The 22,080-nt window shown below is 38.1% G+C and overlaps 1 protein-coding gene across 5 annotated transcripts in view; it reads left to right on the plus strand.

Moving 5' to 3' along the window:
* The window catches only part of LOC117412948 (methyl-CpG-binding domain protein 5-like), a 49,541-nt gene extending 28,847 nt beyond the window's left edge, over positions 1 to 20,694 (plus strand). For 2 of the 5 annotated variants that reach the window (XM_034021606.3, XM_034924464.2), the window contains exons 4-11: positions 1,823 to 2,003; positions 2,469 to 4,724; positions 10,855 to 11,910; positions 15,005 to 15,219; positions 15,561 to 16,772; positions 17,287 to 17,399; positions 18,244 to 18,310; positions 18,707 to 20,694. In XM_034021606.3, coding sequence (XP_033877497.3) covers positions 1,823 to 2,003; positions 2,469 to 4,724; positions 10,855 to 11,910; positions 15,005 to 15,219; positions 15,561 to 16,772; positions 17,287 to 17,399; positions 18,244 to 18,310; positions 18,707 to 18,778 — 5,172 coding nt within the window. In that variant the 3' untranslated portion in view covers positions 18,779 to 20,694. The remainder of the gene's footprint in view (positions 1 to 1,822; positions 2,004 to 2,468; positions 4,725 to 10,854; positions 11,911 to 15,004; positions 15,220 to 15,560; positions 16,773 to 17,286; positions 17,400 to 18,243; positions 18,311 to 18,706) is intronic. The other 3 variants (XM_034021623.3, XM_034021614.3, XM_034021632.3) reach the window with 3 other exon arrangements.
* Positions 20,695 to 22,080: the final 1,386 nt, after the last annotated feature.

A 22,080-nucleotide genomic window follows, 5' to 3' on the forward strand; every position in this document is an offset into this window, starting at 1 on the left:
CAGTTAGTGTGTATAATCTCAAGACTTGGATTAATGTATTTCCGCAATATAGATTTAAAATGGTTAATTGATTTCCTTTAATTGCAAAAAAAAAAGGTGTGTATGTCTGTTTTATATTGACTAGTGGTGGGTCAACAGGAAGGTGCAGGATTTCTGTGTTGATCTTATTTAGGCTTAATCTGTGGTTCTGAGCTCCAGCTTTCTGCAACCACCTGCAGTTCTGTTTTTGTTTTAATAGCAGTGCTTTGCAGTGCACATAAAAACAACACTAACAGCCTCTGAGAATTGGCAATTGTCTATGTACATAATCAGCCTGCAAGACACATTTACGTGGACTGCTTTAAAAGCATTAACCTGAATGGGATATTTTGGAAATCAGTGGGCAGTTCAAAACTAAATAAGACAACATATTATACACAAGTATGCACCAGAAGTAGATCTTAACCACTTCAACTCCAGATTTTAAAAAAACCCTTCCCAGGTACCAGATTTTGAAAATAATAATAATAATAATGTTTTCAAACCTGTAATTGCTATAAAATGTTAACATATGATGAATAAAACACAAATAGTTCCAAATAGAGATAAAAACAAAAAAAAAAAAAAAAGTTTTGTTTGAACAATGAAAACACTTAAAACAATAATATTCAGTAAACAGTAATTATCAAATAAAAAATCAACATCAAAATGTGTGCCATTATCGACTTTTATTGAAATGTTCAATACAACAGAACCCGGGGTTGCCTTTGCAACCACTGCACATTTTTCTTGTGTCCTTTCTTTTGTTTTCATTTTCTTGGCAGACCCTGCACCTTTTTTGTGGTCTCTGCTTCCCTTGTGTTGGAGGGATAGGCACAAATGCGTGTACAGGACTACTTTGCACAGGCATTGTAATGGATCTGGCTGCCGCAGACGCCTGCTTCATTGCCTTATACCCAGTACTGTGTTTTGATAGTATTTCGTCACAGCACTGCCATTTCAAACCAAACACCTTCCCGTTTGCAGTTGGCTTACCTGTAAAGTAGCTGCATGCTCTTTTGTTTGTACAGTCACAAAGGTAAGTGATTCTGGAACAAAAGCCAAAAAGCACTTCAATGGAGAACGCAAACTCTCAGGTTCCACGACGGGGTGCACATCTGTGTAAACAGGTGCAAAATCAAATGATGAAGGACTGGCATCATCGTAGGGATCAGTAATAAACACCCAGTCCCCTGCTGTTCTTGGCTCCACATCCTCTTCATCATCATCGCTGAGTGATAAGTCAGCATCACTGTCGCTGGTATCGAAATCCTCCGAACCAACTTCAAAATCTTCATCACTCCCATTGTAGTACTGCCTTAGAGAATGAAATCTGAAACGCTAGACTGAGAAACCGCTCATAGAATAGAATGGGAAACTTGACGTACGCATGTACGGCATGGTACTGTAAGTGGGTTTTCCTTTGACATACGTGCGTACGTCATGGTGTTGAAATGGTTAATGGTTCAAAACTGATTAGTTCTTCCGCTAATATAAGAATCTTGACTAAAAAAGTTAAGTCTTGTTAATTTATCTAAATGGTGGCAGATGTAATACAAAATGCTATTTACATTTATTATTAAAACAGGAGCATTGCACTGTTACATGTTTGATTTACTTACCCAAACAGTGGTGGTGTTTGTATATGCTGCTTGAGAAAGATTAACAAAGGAGTAAGGTGTTTTGCTCCTGAAGATGACCCAAAAGTTTTTGTACTAAAGTTTGAAAAATGTCCAAGCATGTTCAAATAAAAATGAGTCACAAACCAAATAAATCAACATCTAATGGCTAATATGTGTTTCAGGTGTTTAATTTTGATCCTGGGGCAGCTGTCAAACAGAGGACCGCAGAAGATGTCAAAGCAGATGAAGATGTTACTAAGCTTTGCATCCATAAACGGAAAATCATTGCAGTTGCCACCCTTCATAAAAGCATGGAAACACCCCATCCTTCTCTAGTTTTAACTAGTCCAGGGGGTGGCACAAGTATGTATTGCAGCTATTGATCACTAAAAACTGTCTACTAATAAATTAAGTGTGCCACCTTTGAGAAAAGGATTTAAAAAACTCAGAGAGAAAACAAAGAGCAGATGCCTGTCAGTCATAAGGTTAACACTACCTGCAGTCTCCCGTGCATTTTGCTGATAATGCACCATATAACTCATGATTTCAAGTTATTTACATTTAATTGATTTTTTTGTATTGTAGTACACTATTGCAATGGTTCATATGAGCCTTCAGCTGCGTTCAATACAATGCATAGAATCAATTCTGTTTCAACAGATACGCAGGACAAGGCCTAGAAATTGAGAGATGTGTGTAATTCATACTTTATTTTATACTTGTCTACAAGGATAATTTTATTTTGTAAATAAATTGTATTTCCCATTTTGAGAAACTGACCAGCTGATAATTATTGTTATTTTTATTATTATTTAAACTGTGTTTCAGGTGCAACTCCAGTGGTACCTACACGATCAGCAACTCCAAGAGCAATAAGGAATAAATCACATGAAGGAATGGCTAATTCTGTGGTCACAGAATGCAAGAACCCTTTCAAGATGATGATGATGACAGGTCCTAGGCTTTATCAACAGGAACTAACTGCAGGCCAGCTGCAAGATTTTCACGCTGGCTATCCAAGACAAAGGCTTGGGAGTAATGAGCATGGACAGAAGTCTCCATACCGTGGCAGTCATGGTGGATTGCCCAGCCCAGCGTCATCAGGATCTCAAATATACGGTGATGGCTCCTTGTCTCCCAGGACTGACCCTCTGGGAAGCCCTGATGTTTTCACACGGAACAATCCTGGGTTTCATGGTGTGTCTAATTCTAGCCCCATTCAATTAAACAACCGGACTCGACTATCTCCCCATGCAGTATTGCTCCATAACGCTCCAGCACAGTCATCTTGCGCCATGGCTGGAAGGACTAATATACCGCTTTCACCTACAGTGACTACAAAAAGTCCTATTCTAAAAAAGCCTATGTGTAATTTTCCACCCAATATGGACATGCCTCGAGCAGTATTTCACCATAAACCCCCTCAAGTTTCACACCCTCCCCCACCACCACCCTTACCACCCCCCTGTGCTCTTCAGAAAAAGCAAATTACTTCAGAAAAGGACCCCTTGGGCATCCTCGATCCAATCCCCAGTAAACCAGTTAGCCAGAGCCATATGTTAATGAACCCCTCTAATTTCCAGTCAAATGTCCACTCTCAGGTGCCTATGATGAATGTAAACATCCCCCCTGCTATTGTTCCCTTGCCAAGTAACCTCCCCTTGCCAACAGTCAAATCAGGACCCGTAAATCATGGCAGCCACATACAGAGGGTCCAGCATGTGGCCTCCACCACCATATCACACTCCCCAGTAACCTCCCCAGTGCACATGATGGGACCTGTCATGGGGAGGATAGAGGCATCTCCTCAAAGGTCACGCTCATCTTCCACTTCTTCAGACCATGGAAGCTTCATCGTGCCACCGGGGCCTCAGGCCAGTTGTGGTAGCATGAAGGTTCCCCCGAGGTCACCTAGGTCATCCATTGGATCACCAAGGCCATCTATGCCTTCAAGCCCCTCTACAAAGCCTGATGGTCTTCATCATCAGTACAAAGACGTCTCCAACCAGTTGCTTGTTGGCAAGAGCAACGTTCTTAACGCTCAGTCCAACTCTATGTTTCCACCCGCATCAGCCGGAAGTGCTCCGCAGAAGAATCACCCAGGGCTGCTCGGAATGCCCCTTAATCAGATCTTGAATCAACATAATGCTGCTTCGTTTCCTGCAAGTAGTTTACTGTCCGCAGCAGCTAAAGCACAGCTAGCAAATCAAAACAAATTGACTGGCAACAACAATAGCAGCAGTAGGGGGAACAGTAATAGCAGCAGTGTCGGGCCTGTTGGCAGTGGTGGTAACGGGGAAGGACATAGCACTTTAAATACCATGTTTCCCCCTAATAACATGATGCTGACGATGAGTGAAGGGCAGCAAAGTGGACGAGCTGCACTACGAGACAAGCTAATGGCTCAGCAAAAGGATCCCTTACGTAAACGAAAGCAGCCAGCTTCGGTTTTCAACATGCTCAAGCAGTTGCCGATGGGAGCTCCAGAAGCCTCCAATCCTGGACCTGACCACCTGAGGAAGCAAGGTCAAAGTTCACTTCCTCCAAATAACTCTATGGCCCATTTGCTTCAGACAATGAGCTGTCACATGAGTGGAAATAATGGCGCTGGTTGTGGTATCTCAAATGCTAATATACCTTGCTCCTCGAATCAGCTTCATTTTACAGACAACAGTTTGACTTCTTTTCCACCTCAAAACCTACAGTTGCAGCATCATCCTTCCAGGGAGGAAGGAATGCACTGCCAAAACGTAAACACTAACTTGGTTCACAGCGGAGGCCATGTCCCTCACAGCCAGTTTGCAAGTCTGGTGAATCAGATGCAAGCTGTTGGGAATTGTGGGATGCTCAATCAGACAGGAGTCGCTTTAGGGAGTCCCTTACATCACCAACCTCCCCCTCAACACCACCACCATACTCACCACCACCATCACCCTTCTCCTCATCATCCTGAGCGACAACATCATCATCATCATTATCATCATCATCATCATAACCAGGAACTTTCCAGGATCCAGGCTTCTTCAGTAGCGATGGTACCAAACAACAGTGGCAGCAACTGTGCCCAAGCAAGTTCAGAAGCAGGTAAGAATTTTTTTTTTTTTTTTTTAACGTACAAGCATAGTTTTCTTACGACCATGTTCAATTTGTTGGAAGCTTGACCTACAGTACAAAGGCTAGTTGCATTCTGTACCTGCAACAAATCTACTCTTAACATCTAGGCAAATAAATACTGTATCTGAAGGTGTCTCCACAACGCAACTTTTATGGTACCTGTTAATTCTTATTACAATCAGTGATGCTCAGAAACTTGGTGGTCAGAAATGCCGTCTTGGTTTCATTGGTGTGATGTATGTCATTAAATACATATTTTAAATAGTTGGTACTCGAATCTGGCTGGGTCACCAATTAAACATCTAGGATTTAGATACAGTATATGTTATATTTTTATTTACTGTGAAAGATTATCTAGCTGACGTGTGTGTGTGTGTGTAAAATATATATATATATATATATATATATATATATATATATATATATATATATATATATATATATATATAAATTACCCTTTACAGGCATTGTATCATTATCATTTTTCAAATGTAGTCCAATATTCACTCATTGAGAAATAATCTGGAATTTACATTATGTATGTGCATATTTGGTACCTTTTTAATGTATTTTGGATTTGACATTAGATAATCTTTGATAGAAAGGAAGTCCTGCCATGTGTAGCCTGAATTGGATATGTGAAAGAATTTAGTACTGGTTCCAAATGTGAATTAACACCACAAAATAACCCCAACACTGATTTGTATTTTTGTTTTGATTTGTTTTTTGAAAGTTTATTCATGCTAAGAGGATCCAATTACATTTAGAAGATTGTTTTTGTACTGCGTCTTCCGTGCCAATATTGCGGTAAGTAACACAGTGTCCACCAAGGCTGTTTCCTGAGAAGATTACAACCTATGTCATTTTTTAAGTTTATACTAAGTTTACAAATTAATGATCAAGAAATGTAATTCTTATTAATGATTTTAAAAACACTAAATAACTACTAGACATATCAACACTTTTGAAAAATGATTTTTTTTAAATACAAAATAACCAAAAAATGATATCCACCAGAATGACTTCCTCTAAACCCATCAATGCTCTGCAACTTGCCAGTACTGAATTCTTTCGCATATACAGTAGTAGAAAGAGTCTTGTCTTTGTGTAACAACAGTACAACTGTTGGGGTTATTCGGTGCTAAACATACAAAGCTAATGTTTTTATTGATTTTATTTTTTGTTCTTTTGGTTCTGCTAAACTTAAGACTGTTAGAGTTAGCTGCCTCTCCTCTTCTATCCTCTACTTGTCATAATAAAACAAGGGACCTTAGCAGCCCCTAGTGGTGGTTGTTTACAGTGATCAAGTGATTGTCACCCCTTCGTAAGGGTTATAGAGCAGTGGTGCTGGGTTGGTTGTTCCACTGCAGGTTTATACTGCAGTTGTGAGGGGCGATGGAATATTTGTCAAATTTAAAAATATGAATCTGTAACTTGGTATGTCCAGTTATTGACACAGGCTGTCTGTCTAGTCTCTGGAAGACTTTGTTTGTTAACTGTATTTTGCTTCTGCTTTTTTGATGAAAACAGTAGAATTAGTAAAGCTAAGAATCTGATGGCAAGGCTTAATAATTCTGCTTCCAAGCATGTTTGATAAATAATATCATTATCATACATGTAGCCATTGTTCTTATTATCCATTCAATAGTATACTGTGCAAATGTTGTTATTCATCAGCATTGTGAACTGTGCAAATTAAATGAATATAAATAACACAGTGCAGATACTTCTGATCTAACAAGGATTGCTGCTTGCATATTTTGTTTTAAATACTTAATAAAGTGTTAAATATTTAACTCATTTCTGGGAATAATTGTGTTAGTAAGATGAACCTACTGTGAGTGAGGCTCTCTTTGAAATGGCACTTAATATTCAAGACAGTTGAACAATGTCATAAACATTTTAATATCACTCCAATAGCAAATAATACAAGTAACATTTAAAGCTACAGTAGTATTCTAATTATTTATCATTTATTAAGTTTGGTTTGGGGGATATTGTAGTGCATATTCAGTTTAAGATTAATAAATAGTCCCTCAGACTGGTATATTCTGCCTTTTGTCTTTTATCAGATCTCCACTGGGCAGTCTGTTGTCTAGCCTAATTTTAAAAGAAAAAAGCAGAACTCAAACATGAATAGCCCATTCCTGCTACTACTATGTTGACTAAATTTATGTAACATTAAAAAATACAGTTTCATCACTGACAATTTCATAAATGAACCCTACACATTAAGTGGATTTGCCCAATTATGGAAGTGCGGCTGTTAGTAATTTCACCACAAATGAACATAAGAAATTGCCTTCCTTTTTGTGTACTTTTTTTGTAGAGACCTCCTGTAAAAAGACCTCTAACATTTTTAGTAATAATTAAAATATCTGTCATTTTTTTCTCAGTTCTGACTTTTGTGACTGTTAATGATGCTGAGAGTAGAAGCTTCCCTTTGTAGAGGAGAGTTTCCTTGGCATCTGTTTGAGAATGTAATGGAGATAGCAGTACTAAGGAATATACATCAAAGTTGTGTAGGAAGAACACACATCTTAAATATTCATTTCTCTAGGACACATTGGCACAAGGCGTTGTGCTTAACCACAAATACTCTAAAGAAGTGGAACCTATTTATAAGTGTGTACTACTTACAATGATTTTATGTCTGCACAGTATATAAAGCCATTAAGAATTAATATTTACTTTTATGTTACTCAGGTAGCTACAGAACACTAATACTGGCGTGTGCAGTCCAATGAATTTAATTTTATTTCTTTATTTATATATTTTAAATGTAGTAGTCACAAATTGATTTTTACCTTGTTTTTCTCCCAATTTGAAATAGCCAATTATTTTAGGCTCCGCTCACCGCTGCCATCTCCGCTCTGACTCAGGAGCGGCGAATACGAACACACGCTGTCCTCCGAAATGTGTGCCTCAAGCCGACCGCTTATTTTCACTCTGCAGGCCCACCATGCAGCCACCTCAGAGCTACAGCGTCGGAGGACAACGCAGCTCTGGGCAGCTTACAGGCAAGCCCGCAGGTGCCCAACCAGACTACAGGTGTCACTGGTGCACGGTGAGCTGAGGACACCCTGGCCGACCTAAACCTTCCCCACCCGGGCGACGCTCGGCCAATTGTGCGCCGCCCCTTAGGAGCTCTTGTCCACGGTCGGCAGTGGAATAGCCTGGACTCAAACCGGCGACCACCAGGCTATCATTTATAGATCATTATTTATTTATTTATTTATTTATTTATTTATTTTTTATTGTACATTGTGATTTATAAACGCATGCAGTTGCCTAAATCTGCTGGTTGAAAATGACTTGCTTTCATATCCTGCAGAAGATCTTGAAGGCCTATATTACCTAGCTACAGTACATTGTCATTGATGCAGCTATTCCCTTCCCTTCAGTTCAATTTATCCATCTCTTCGATTGTTTTCTGTAATGGACGAATACCTGGGTTATAGAACAATGCAATAGAAGTTATGAGGTACCATGAAATGATGTACAAGGCTGCTTTTTAATGAATTAATCTGTAACGGGTGTTTTAACTCTTATGAATATGTAATTGGATGCACAGTACATTAATAGCTGTGGCTAAAAAATGGATTTCGATGTCATCTGCTTTAATATTTTTGATGCCTTAATTATGTATCTTAGCCCTATAAGTGTGCATATAGATGCTGTATATAGACATATGCAGTATTATTCCCTTAATATTCCTTTTATTTTAACCTTTTGGAGCATTTCAAGTCCCCGGTAACTTTTCTGTTATGCTTCAGAATATTTGCAGGAATAGTGAGGCGGGTACCTAAAAGAATTAGAATGGCCAAGTTAATGCTGATTCATTCAGAAATGTCAACAAATGTAGACATGATTCAGTGTTTCAGAAGTATTTCCAGTTCCTAAGTATGAAGGATGTACTGTAAAACTTATTCCAACCAGTTTATTAATTTTGGGCATGTTTTAAAAAGGCATAAGATTTTGGGGTTGGATCCAACACTGACTCATTGTTTGGCCTTGATAAGTCACTTTACCATTTTGTGCTTCCATCATCTTTTAAAATCCTTAAAATTGGATGACACTGTAAACAAGACAGTACTTATTTATAATTAAAAATGTGTGTGTTGTCATTCTGCAAGGGCATAGGATTCCTTAACAAGACAGATCTACAGTAAGAAAGCTGTTGCCAACTTGTTTCATATAGTCAAGTAAATATATATATATATATATTATATATATATATATATATATATATACACACACACACATAAATAAAGTGGTTTGCAGAAGTATTCACCCTCTACCAATAATGTCACATTTTGTTGAATTACAAATAATCTGTGCACAGTTTTTCAAACAAACTTTTTTTTTATTCAAAGCTGTAGTGGTTAAAGTGAATGCTGTTATATGAGGAGGAGGTTAAATGTTAGCAAAACTTGCAAAGAAAATGTACAAAATGAAATTTACTGGTTGCATAAGTATTCAGCCCCTTAAGTTAGTACTTGGTAGAAGCACATTTTGCCGCAATTACTGCTATGAGTCTTTTTGAATAGGTCTCTACTAGCTTTGCACAGTAGGATGGTGAAATTTTTGACCATTCTTCACAGGAAAATTGCTCCAGTTCGGATGAGTTTGTTTGGGATCGTCGATGGACTGCAATCTTCAAGTCTCGCCATAAATTTTAAATTGGATTCAAGTCAGGACTTTGACTGGGCCACTCAAGAACATTAATTCTCTTTTTGTTCAACCACTCAAGTGGGGCTTTGGCTTTGTGCTTTGGGTCATTGTCCTGCTGAAATGTGAATTTCCTCCCGTTTCAGAGTCATGGCTGACTCAAACAGGTTTTCCTTAAGGACTCGCCTGTACTTTGTACCATCCATTCTCCCCTCTATCCTGACAAGCTTCCCAGTCCCTGCTGAAGAGGAGCATCCCCATAACATGATGCTGCCACCACCATGCTTGACAGTTGGGATGGTTTTGACTGGGTGATGTGCAGTGTTGGGCTTCCGCCAGACGTAGCGCTTGGAATTTAGACCGAAAAATTACATTTATGTCTCGTCTGACCACAAAACCTTTTTCCTCCATACCTGCTTTAAGATGAGGCTTTTTGAGTAATGGCTTCTTTCTTGCCACCCATCCATACAGGCCATCTTTGTGTAGGGACCGGCTTATTGTTGATGTGTGAACACTGACTCCCATCTCAGACACAGAACTTTGCAGATCTCTCAAGTCATTGTTGGCTTCAGAGTGACATCCAGAACCAGTTTCCTGCTTGCCCGGCTGCTCAGTTTGGGAGGGCGACCTAATCTGGGTAGTGTCTGGGTGGTATGATGCATCTTCCACTTCTTGAATTTTCTTGTACCCTTCTCCTGCTCTGTGCCTCTCTACCACTTTATCCCTGACTTGTTTCGAAAGCTCCTTGGTCATCGTGGTTGCTTTGTTGGATCACTATGTGAGTTGCAGCTTGAAAGTCTTTATATACCTGAGGGAAATTATCTACAAGTTAAGCCACTTTGAGTACACACAGGCTGAAACCTAATTTTGTGACCTTTCAAACAAATCATTTGCACCTGAGCTGATTTAGGGCTGCAGTATCAAAGGGGTTGAATACTTATGCAACTGAGATTAATCCATTTTTCTCTGTAAATCTTACTTATTTATATTCTATATGCATTTTTTTACTTTATCAATGTGGAGTAGTAAAGTCTAATTTGAAAGCATCGTGGAGTACGCGCAGGTGCCAACAAAATGTGAAAACTTTGCAGGGGGGTGAATAATATTATTTTTTTCAATAGTATTAATACTACTACTTACCATTGAAAAATAAACCCTTCAAAAATAAATAATTTACCAAATCTGGCTGGAATCCTGCGTATATTATATTTTCTATATAGTGGACACCTGCATTTTACTATTTAAGGAACATAAAAGGTCATTTGCCTTTGCACATAAAAGTTGTATTATAGTCAACATCAAAACTGGAGTTTAAAACCTGGATATGTTGCCCTCCAGCCCTTGGCTGTAGGCAGTTGACCACACTGCCAACTTATGTTAAACATCCGAGGCATAAATCCTCTAATCAGTCTATTTCTATATATTACAGGAAATTCAGGCCTATCGTCGTCCATGGCAGTAGCCGGTGCCAATCAGCCTGCCATCACCAAGACTACATCTGTAATGCAGGATGGAGTTATTGTTCGAACCGCGAGTGGCAACCCACTGCAGGGTCAGCTACCAATTGGTTGCGCCTTTCCATTCATGGGACAAGAGCAGATGTTTCAGTTCCCACAAAATAACCTGGCCAGCAGCAGTCTCCCAAACCCCTTAAACACAAACCTTCTAGGTTCCCTCTCCATCCCTTTAGCCATGAACAATCAACAGCAGCAGCAGCATCAGCAACAACAGCTCCTAAACCAGAATCTGCTAAACATGTTAGCAGCTCCTTCAGGAGACAGCAACCTCAACACACTAGGCATCCTAAACCCCAATCTTAATGCTGCTTTGGCTTTGCTCTCTAATGATATGGATGGGCAGGCATTGCCTCCTGGTCAGCTCCAGCTCCTAGCAGCTCTGCTTCAGAATCAAGCTCAGGCGGCCGCAATGCTTCCTCTCCCCCCTTTTAACTTGAACCTCCCAGATCGGTTACAACAGCAACAACAACAACAACAACCGAAAAACAACTCTTTAGCTTCCATGACACCAGTCCTGCCAGACCATTTACAACATAATCAGTCAGACTGCAGTAGATCAGAGGCATTGATGGCCCACCCTCTGCAGAGCTCTTTAGTGAGAAACGACACTACTCCTAATGCCCTACTCCTCCCCGCTGTCACTGGGGCCTCTGGGCTAATGTCCATGAATCCCCAGCTGTTGGGAAGCCTCCTGAACTGTGCAATGGACAGTGCTACTAATCATTCTGAGGTACCCATAGCAACCTCCTCCCAGGCAACCACTACCACAACCACTACATCGTCATCCTCCTCCTCGTCGGTGGCATCCATGGCTGTCTCCTCGCTGGGTGGGTCGGCCATAGCTTCGATGGCAGAAACACTGCTGAACCTATCGAACAACCCCGGGAACGCGACAGGACCTGCTAAACTCCTCAGTGGTTCAGTGGTGCCACAACTTCTGAACCCTGTGCTGGGGACAGGTCTGCTTAGTAAGATCACATTGTAAAAAAATATTTATGCTTTTCTCACAGAATAGGTAACCAGTTCTACTGTTAATGTGGGCTTTTTATGTTGACGTGCAGGGAGAGGTAGCCTTAACACAAGTGTACTAGAAATCCTTTCAAATGGCCTTTTATACTGCAATAAATAAAAAATTAAGGAATGCTGTGCTGATCTATATTCAATATTGAATGATATCCGATTCCGTAAAATTTAAACAAATTAGGTAAAAACTCCTATTACATTCCATGTAGGTCAAAATATCCAACAAAATTGATCTATTCTCTGTTATTGTCTTTTTCAAAGTAGGAGTAGAACCAATGTTCTGATTTTGGATTCCTGTATGAACTCACAGATAAATATGAACTTTGCTCATATTAATTTACAAGGAAATCTATGAAACTGAAATAGGTTGTGCTCAACATCTAGTTTTATAGTTATTTTAGATACAGGATAGTTGCACCTTCAACGAGTTGGTGAAAACACAAATCTTTTAAATGGATCCGAGCTTTCATTTCTCATTGTGTTGCGTGGTATTGCATTTTAAGTCGTTCTGAGCATTTCATTTCTCATTGTGTTGCGTGGTATTGCATTTTAAGTCGTTCTGAGCATTTCATTTCTCATTGTGTTGCGTGGTATTGCATTTTAAGTCGTTCTGAGCATTTCATTTCTCATTGTGTGCGTAGTATTGCATTTTAAGTCGTTCTGAGCATTTCATTTCTCATTGTGTGCGTAGTATTGCATTTTAAGTCGTTCTGAGCATTTCATTTCTCATTGTGTGCGTAGTATTGCATTTTAAGTCGTTCTGAGCATTTCATTTCTCATTGTGTTGCGTGGTATTGCATTTTAAGTCGTTCTGAGCATTTCATTTCTCATTGTGTTGCGTGGTATTGCATTTTAAGTCGTTCTGAGCATTTCATTTCTCATTGTGTTGCGTGGTATTGCATTTTAAGTCGTTCTGAGCATTTCATTTCTCATTGTGTGCGTAGTATTGCATTTTAAGTCGTTCTGAGCATTTCATTTCTCATTGTGTGCGTAGTATTGCATTTTAAGTCGTTCTGAGCATTTCATTTCTCATTGTGTGCGTAGTATTGCATTTTAAGTCGTTCTGAGCATTTCATTTCTCATTGTGTGCGTAGTATTGCATTTTAAGTCGTTCTGAGCATTTCATTTCTCATTGTGTGCGTAGTATTGCATTTTAAGTCGTTCTGAGCATTTCATTTCTCATTGTGTGCGTAGTATTGCATTTTAAGTCGTTCTGAGCATTTCATTTCTCATTGTGTGCGTAGTATTGCATTTTAAGTCGTTCTGAGCATTTCATTTCTCATTGTGTGCGTAGTATTGCATTTTAAGTCGTTCTGAGCATTTCATTTCTCATTGTGTGCGTAGTATTGCATTTTAAGTCGTTCTGAGCATTTCATTTCTCATTGTGTGCGTAGTATTGCATTTTAAGTCGTTCTGAGCATTTCATTTCTCATTGTGTGCGTAGTATTGCATTTTAAGTTGTAACAGATACAAGCCGTAGTATATACCTTTCAGGAAATAATAATAAAATAGTTTTGACAGCCAGTCAGTTGACAATAGATTCTTAGCAATATATTTTTTTCTGTTAGTTTCAAACTACCAGTGAAAGTTAAAAGAACTAACCAGTTTCAGATAGGCTTTACTACACTCATCTTCCCAGCAAAGATGGAATAAGACAGAATTATACAATTAATTGACATTTAGTTCTCAGTGAAAAAAATATTTAATATACAGTGTGAATTGGCAGGACTCGTTGAGCAAGCAGTCGTTCATGGAAACAAATTGTTCTTGTTTTTTGTAAGCTTCACAATATACTTTTGTTTCACTATAATATACACAAACAGAATGTCATGTAGCCTACAAGGAGGGAGCAACTGGTTATGTTGCACTGTACCATCATCTTACTGTAAAATTAATGTGTGAATGGCAGAAATAATAAAAGAAAGTTGATTTGAAAGAGATAACAGCACAGTGTAGTTTAAGAAAACAAGTGCAAAGTACTGTTTTTTAATAAAGTGCTTTAGTTCGGTCTGTATTTGGTACATTATTCGTTAATGTGTGATTTATCTAGTTTGTTGTTGTAAACTTTAAGATTAGTCCAACTGTTATTTAGTTTCCAATGGATTATTATTATCGTGGCCTATTACTTAATTGCAGTCAATCTGAGTGACACATTATTTAACCCGTGTTGGTCGTTCGTATGGTCATGCTGGAGAAAATATGGATTTCAACTTTATCCAAACTACTGTGTCAGATGTATGCTATGACCCTTAATGTCCCTATTGATTTCTCCTTATTACTCAGTCAGGGGTTATCTTTTATCTGAATAGAGCTGTAATTGTCCGTGTTCAGTCTGGTGTTAGAGCTGCTCCACTGAACAAAATAATGCTGTCTTGCACCATGTGTCACACCATCACTGATACTGTACCATTACAGAAACTCTCTTGGGTTGACTCTTAAACCCAGAGGCCTGCTTGAGTTAATCGATTTGCATGAATGTGCAGCAAATATTGAATAGGTGTGCTGTTCATGGTAAATCTGATCAGTACTAGCTTTCTGCAGTTGTCAAGTAACAGAAAGTAGAAAATATTACTGGTATTTAACAACCTGTTTTCTAAATCCATGTTGCTTTGAAATTAAATAGAATATACTCTGCCTCACTTTGTAATGATTCAGCAGAATGGTATAGGCCAGTATGAAATCACAAAAAAGTTAGTAGTATTTCTTGACCTTAACCTTTTTAATGTGGAGCTGTGATGGGCATAATTTCTATGTTACAGTTTACAGTATGATGTAATTTTGAGAAATACTGTGCACTTGGTTGTTTCATATCAGAATTGTTTTTTGCAAACCTGTGTTTTGCATATTGAAATTGAATGAGCTAAAGAACCACTATTCAAGCACGGACTTAACAATTCAATGGGTTACATACATTTAACAAGTTCTTTTTAATGTTATTTTCAGTTTGATATAGTTCAAATTTGTATATATGTATTTGGTTTTATTTGAACAGTAGCTTATATTTCTTTATCTTTTTTTTCTTTTTTTTTTACCCAATAGGTGATGTCTCTTCATTAAACAGTCTAAATAACCCACAGCTGAGTAATCTACAGTCACTGATTAACAACAACAACCAGATGTTTCATCAGAACCAGCAGCAGCTGCTTCAGGGACTTCAAGGTGTCCAGTGTCACCAGGGGTTCCAAAGAGAGCACCTCTTCTCTGGGCCAGCTGACAGCTCCAGCCCCATGGCCTGTCTATTTCAAAATTTTCAGGTGATATATTACCCAGCAGCCCAGTTTAAACCCAACATCCTGTTCACAGAGAGGGTCTTGTTGATATAAGGGTTTACAGCTATTCAAACTACAATTTAAGTTAACTGCCTTTTTTAACTCGGTTATTAACATTATTAACATTACTTAAAATACAGTGTAATGATGTAAAAAATAAATAAATAAATTCCCCCCATTTTATGTGGCAGTATTCAAGGGGATGACTCATAAATCTTTGTATTTATTTTACATGAATTCTGCTCTACTGTTTGAGCATGCACATATTTGCACATCATGGTATCCTCTTCATTAAGCAACTGTGATTTATTTAATTTATTTTTCAGGTGAGTTTACCTGAAGACATTGCTGTTTCCAGCAAACCGATGAACCTTCAGTCTGGGATGACATCACTTCCTGAGCATCCCCACGCAGGCCTACCTGCTTTCCGAGACGGCCCTTGTGAATCACAGCCACAAAGAACAGAACAAACTGCAGGCCAACAGGCCACAGGTAGCCTCCAAGGAGCAGGTCCCAGGGGGGACTCCTCTGTGGATGCAATTTACAAAGCCGTGGTGGACGCTGCCAGCAAGGGCATGCAGGTGGTCATCACCACATCCGTGAGTAGCACCACTCAGATGAGCCCCATCCCAGCTCTGAGTGCCTTTACTGCCTCCATTGCGGACCCTGTCAACCTCTCCCACGCTGTCAATGCAGTCATACACGGCAGAAGACCTTCGTGCCAAGAGCCGGAAACCCGTGCCAGAAACACTAGGGGATCGAGGGTGCGTAAGAACTCTGAGCAGGGCAAAAGCACTCCAGAAGGAGGGGAGGCCTATGAGTACTTCAAATCTCCAGGCCGCAACACCCCTAGGAAACTGTGGGAGGTAGACCAAGTCCCAGGAGCAGATGGAAATCCATGGAAGTTTGAAGAGGTTTTAGGGCGCTCTGCCCCTGTCCACAGCAGCCCTTGCAAGGAGAGGCCCAACAGCATCTCACCAATGCTGCCACTGCCTATTGAGCATCAGCAACACCACCATCATACAGTATTAATGCCAAACGAAAATCGGTTTCTTGAGGAGAACTTCAGGTTTAACAACTGCAAAAGAACTATGGTGAATTTTAAGGAGAGACTGGAGAACACAGTGGAAAGGTGTGCATACATTAACGGTAACCAGCCTCAGCCAGGCAGGGGTTACAGGGAGTTGCTGAGCACCCCCAAGCAGGACCTGGCAACAGAGGATCAATCCCCCAGCTCCTCCACCAGCTTGGAAGGTTCTTTGGTCAAAGATTACATTCATTACAACGGAAACTTCAGTGCAGAGAGAATTAATGGGTGTGCCCCGAGCCCTTCAGACACTAAAAGCATAAGCAGCGAGGAGGACTTGAGGAATCCAGACTCTCCGTCTTCCAACGAGTTAAGACATTACAGGCCTAGGACGTTCAATGCAGGTGACTTGGTCTGGGGCCAGATCAAAGGTTTCCCTTCATGGCCTGGTAAATTGGTGAGGGAGGAGGAGGTGCACAATTCTTCTGTACAAAACACTGAGGAGGGGAAGGTGCGTTAAAACTATCTGTTAATATATTATATCTCATTTTCTTGTTGTCATCTTTTCTGAGTTGCTAATAGGAAGGGGTCCTTATGATCAGTCAACCACTCCTGAACAGCTAGCAAAGTGACATGTGGTTCTCCAGAATTGTCTTTTGTTAAAAAAAACCTGCAACCAAAAAATTAAATAGTTTTGTTTAGTAATATGATATAGTATCCCATATTCTGCCTTGGATGCTTTTTAAAATAAGTCGAGGAGCTGCAAAATAATGTTTCAAATTACATGAAATAGCCACTGCAGTGAGACATTTTGCTCACTTGCATTACATATTGGATTTTACTCGTGTTTGTCTTGGTCTTAAAACAAAACAAAAAGTTAAGGGGTTAAATATTCAGCTTACATAAAACTTCACTTGACCAAATGTTAAACAAATGACAGCATCAGTTGTTCAGATTAGAGTGTGACCACAGTGCAAGAAGTACAAGTTTAGCAGTGAAGTAAAGTCCATGTTTAATAATTGCAGGTCTGGGTAATGTGGTTTGGTGTTCATACCTTCACTCAGGTGGAGCCAGGGAAGTTGAAGACACTAACTGAAGGTCTAGAAGCCTTCAACCGAGCCAGGAAGAGGAACAGAAAGTAAGAATGCATGAGCTTTATATAAAGTGTTAGTAAATCCTGGTTTTAGGGGTAAAAGGGAGCACAAATGGTTCTGAAGTAGTTGTTCAGTGCTGATGGATGGTTGGTTGATGTAGGACCTTTGGAAATTTGTCAGTTAACACACCAGAGCTGATTAGCCAGAAACAAAATAATGACCTCTTGCCTTGAGAGTGTGGCATCATCATCCAACAAAATCAGCCCATGTCAGAGGAGCCATTATCCCCAGCAGTGTTCTTTGCATATTCAGCAGAATTTATTTCAGAAGGTTATAAAAACTGCTGGTCCTTGCATTCAGCTAAATTTACTTTTTTTATACAATTCCACCTATGTAGTGCATGCTTCAAGTTAAGATTTACAAAACATTCCCTTTTTTTTATATGATACAACTTTTGTACATGAATATAAAATATGTAATTTTACTCACACAAAAATTGAGCTAAGAAAGGAGATACTATCTGGGAATTTGTGGAGGAAGCGGTCTGCCTGCCTGTCTGTCTGTAGATCTTATTTTTCACAACTAATTTTGTATTTACTGTGGAGGGGGTATACAGTATATTACTGACACACTATTTTTCTGTCAGTGAGCATCAATGAAACCTTGATGTTATGTATAAGTCCACCAGTACGTAATCAGCTGTTGTGTAAATGATGCTTTTGGGATGAACTATATCATTTTAAAGTCATTTCACATAAGATGATAAATTACAGTTTTGACATTGGGAAATCTAGCCCTTCTGTTTTGAGCTTAATGCTTAACCAGCAATAAAAGGTTCCGGTATTCTCTTTTTTTGTTATAATTTCTGAAACGTTCTGTTTTTTTTAGAGGTGGGAAGTTGAATCATCACTTAGAAGCTGCTATTCACGAGGCCGTGAGTGAGATGTCAGGCAGTGTGAGTTTCTCTTTACTTTTTCTTAACCCTGTATTATCAATAAAACAAAAAATGCTAAAAGATTATTTATTATTATTTTAGATTGCCTTCAAAAGAGGTCAAATCTTTATAGAGATCAGAAATAAGACTGATTTGTACTTTTATGCAAGAAATAAGGCAATTAGCTCAAATTATTAAAGATTTGTACATTACAAATGGGTGGAGACAACCAGGATTCTGTACAAAATTACTGTTTGAGGGGAAAGAAATTACAGCTGCACATCTCTAGTGGTCATTTTTATAAATAACATTTAAAGAATCATAGAGATACACACACACACACACACACACATGCACATGCAAGGTGTAATACTATGTGCATATTCTTTCTAAAAACTTTTCTTCCTAATTTTGCAGGTTCACCAGATTCCACAGATGGGTAGACAGGTGAAACCACCGAAACCCAAAAGAAGGAAGATCTCTAGATAGCATTGAATGTCTTCATCAGCAGTCCAGTACCTATCAGTGGAGCTGTGTATATACAGAGTCTTAAACATTAACACCACAAGGTGCTACATTCAAACCGTGGTACAGTATTTTTGCAACCAGTCAGGAGGGACAATAAACATGCTGGATAAGCCAATCAGAAACATTGTGAGATCATGGTTACAGTTTGTCTACAGCTTGCTGAAGAAATATTTTTTTCTAAAAAAATAAGAAAAATAAAAATAAAAATAAATATATATAATACTGCATACAAGAAAAATACAGTCCAAATATTTCTGATACATTTTCAATATGTATATAGATGATGCAGAATTTCGTGGTGATATTCAGAAAAGATATGTAAATATTGTACAATACTGTCATGTACAAGCGTACTTAATGCACACTTTATCTTTTATTGTACAAAAAAAGTGTACAAATTTCTTTGTTTTTATTCAGTATACAGTCAAGAAAACTAACAGTGTAAACAGGATAAATAAAAAAGAAATACAGCCTAAAGGTTTTATATGACTATATTTAAATTGCTGTTTTTGTATCAAACAGCAGAGGAAAAGGCATGATTATGTAATCCCTTGATTTATGACTGACACTTCACACCAATAAGTGTTCATTTATGTATGTCTGAATGGAATGAACTTTACCAGTTGCATGTGCTTCAGAGCAGTCACGAAGTTGGAGCAAGTCCTTATATTAGATGGGAGTGGAGGGGGGTGCAGGTTGTGCAAAATGTCTAAATTGAGAGAGAATTCTATATTTAAAGCCATTTTTTATTATTCCTTAATTGCACTAGTGAGATTTGTAGACATTCAAACTCATTCTTTACACATTTTCAGAAAGTATATACTTAGGATTTGTTTTCACACATTTGAGGATGTAAACATGTCCTAAAGGATGCCATCAGAAGCTTAAAAACCTGAAAGGACAACATGTTTAAATTTAAATGTTCTAATTATTTAGCTAGTAAAAGTAAATCACTATTCTTGAATATATTTGACAAAAAATATTAACAGATGTTTACAGAAGGACTGAAAGAGTGAGTTACTTTTATAAGGCATTCATAAAGAGTTTTAATTCCAAATGAGGAGTGATTATCCACACTTTACTTCAAGTATTAGAAACCTACAGCAGCCAAAGCTTCATCAATGCTTTAGATTGATTTAATTTTAGGGGCCTTAAAGATTTTGTGTTGTAAATATTAAATGTATGCCATATTTATTTATAGTTATTTAATTAGTAGTATAGTTGGCAATAATTATTGTAAGAGTTTTAAACTGAATGGCCTTAGTTTTTTTTTTTAGTTTTTTTTATTTAGAGCTACAGCCCATGTGTGGCCCATGTGTACAAAATCAGTTGCCTAGCATAAAATGCAATTAAAAAGGTTCATCAACATCATTTGAAAGAGTAACTATTTGATGAAAACAAAGAATAGTTTTTATCCTCTTGTCAAAATAGATAGACAATAAAATGGTGAGTTATTTTTAAACATGATAATGGAAACCCTATAAAGAAATATTACTGAACACTGCTAAACTAATTTTGCAATGATGGATCACATATATGCAGCACTATACAGTTGATAGCTAACACAAAAAAGATAGATGGATAGATAGATGTGTATGTATCTTCTTTATTTAATAGATAAACTTGTATACACAGTATTATATTATGATAATAGGCTCAGATTCCTAGTCTTGTATGCGTCCAAAAGAAGATTACTTTTGTTTCTGTAAAGATGTATTTCATATCCTAGGTTAAATGCTATTCCTTCTTTTTGGAAGACCTAATTAATGTATTCTGAGTACTTAATGGTATTGAAAGTACCGATATTCTGTTTCTTAAACCAATATATGAAAGATGTAATCATGTAATTTTATTATTTGCAGTTTTCGTTTGAAGGTTGGGAATTTAATTAAAAAATTATATATATATATATATATATATATATACATATATATATATATATATATATATATATATATATATATATATATATTAGCTCAAAGAGCCAGCTGCCCAGTTTCTGTTGTTTTTTTACAGAAACTGGTGATAACGTATCGAATATATATATATATATATATATATATATATATATATATATATATATATATATTCATATTCAAATCTGACCAACCAGTGGATCAGGTTTGGGAAAGTAACTGATAAGAGCCTTTTGAAAGTCATGGAGGCATCCCTTTTTATTTCTATATTTGATCATTCACAAGTTTTCAGTTGGGCCATTTTGACAGTGAATAGAACATGTGTATGCCATTAGACTTTAATGCAAGGGGCCCATAACTAATTCCCTGGCCTTGATATTTCACTTTTTTTTTTTTACGTGCAAGGCCAATAGTGAGTAACAGAAGTTTCAAAAGATAGAGATGTGGACTGTCAACCAGTTTTCCTGCACCTGCATGGAAAATGTTGGGTGTAAGAGCAGCAGATTGCCAAACAGTTGAGCACTCTTTATCAGGAGTGCAGTGCTGTGCAAAGTGTTGTATACTGTTGCAATAATTTAAGTGCACATATGCCATGTTAAACACAGAGTTCAATCATTTAAAAAATGCTATACATTTTAATTTTTTTTTTGGTTACATCAGTGTTTTGAGAGTTCAAGCTGTTGATGCTGTTTTTGCAACCTGTCTACCTAACCTTCACACAAAGATGTAACCAGCACCATTGATAACTGAATATTCCTGTGTACGACATATTACGAGTGATGTGGTGCATTTGTATACGCTTGCTGTCCCTCTTGTAAACATCTCTTAAGATACATTTCAGCTTTAACGTCAGTAGGAGGAATGGACGTACTTTTAATTGCTATTTTAGCATGGACGTATTTGCCTGTCCGTAATTAAACACTCTAAATGAGAGGATGCTGGAGTTACAAGGTGAACTGAAAAGTTATGTGGGGGTCAACAGTCTGAGCTTCTGTGGATCCTTCAGTTAGAATACAAGAGTGAACTGTCCTCTAGCCGTAGGTTTTAAATGCAAGGTTTTCAACATGAATATACAGAGGTGCACCAGCACCACGTTACCAAGCCTAAGAAGCAGATGCTCCAGTATCATTGGTAAAGTTCATTCACCCCTTTGTGCAATGACATGGATGGCTGTCTCAGTCCCATGTGCAAACCCATGTGAAATGTTTGTGTAGTTCAAGTTTGCTTTATTTTTGTCACAGGTTGATGTGTTTTTATGTTTGAAATGATTGTACCAACCTGCTTTCCTAATGTGTGTGTCTGCTCAGATGTGTTTTTTACTCATTGCAGGTGTGTGTGTGTGTGTTA

This window comes from Acipenser ruthenus, chromosome 10, assembly GCF_902713425.1.
Source record: "Acipenser ruthenus chromosome 10, fAciRut3.2 maternal haplotype, whole genome shotgun sequence".
Classification (NCBI taxonomy): Eukaryota; Metazoa; Chordata; class Actinopteri; order Acipenseriformes; family Acipenseridae; genus Acipenser; species Acipenser ruthenus.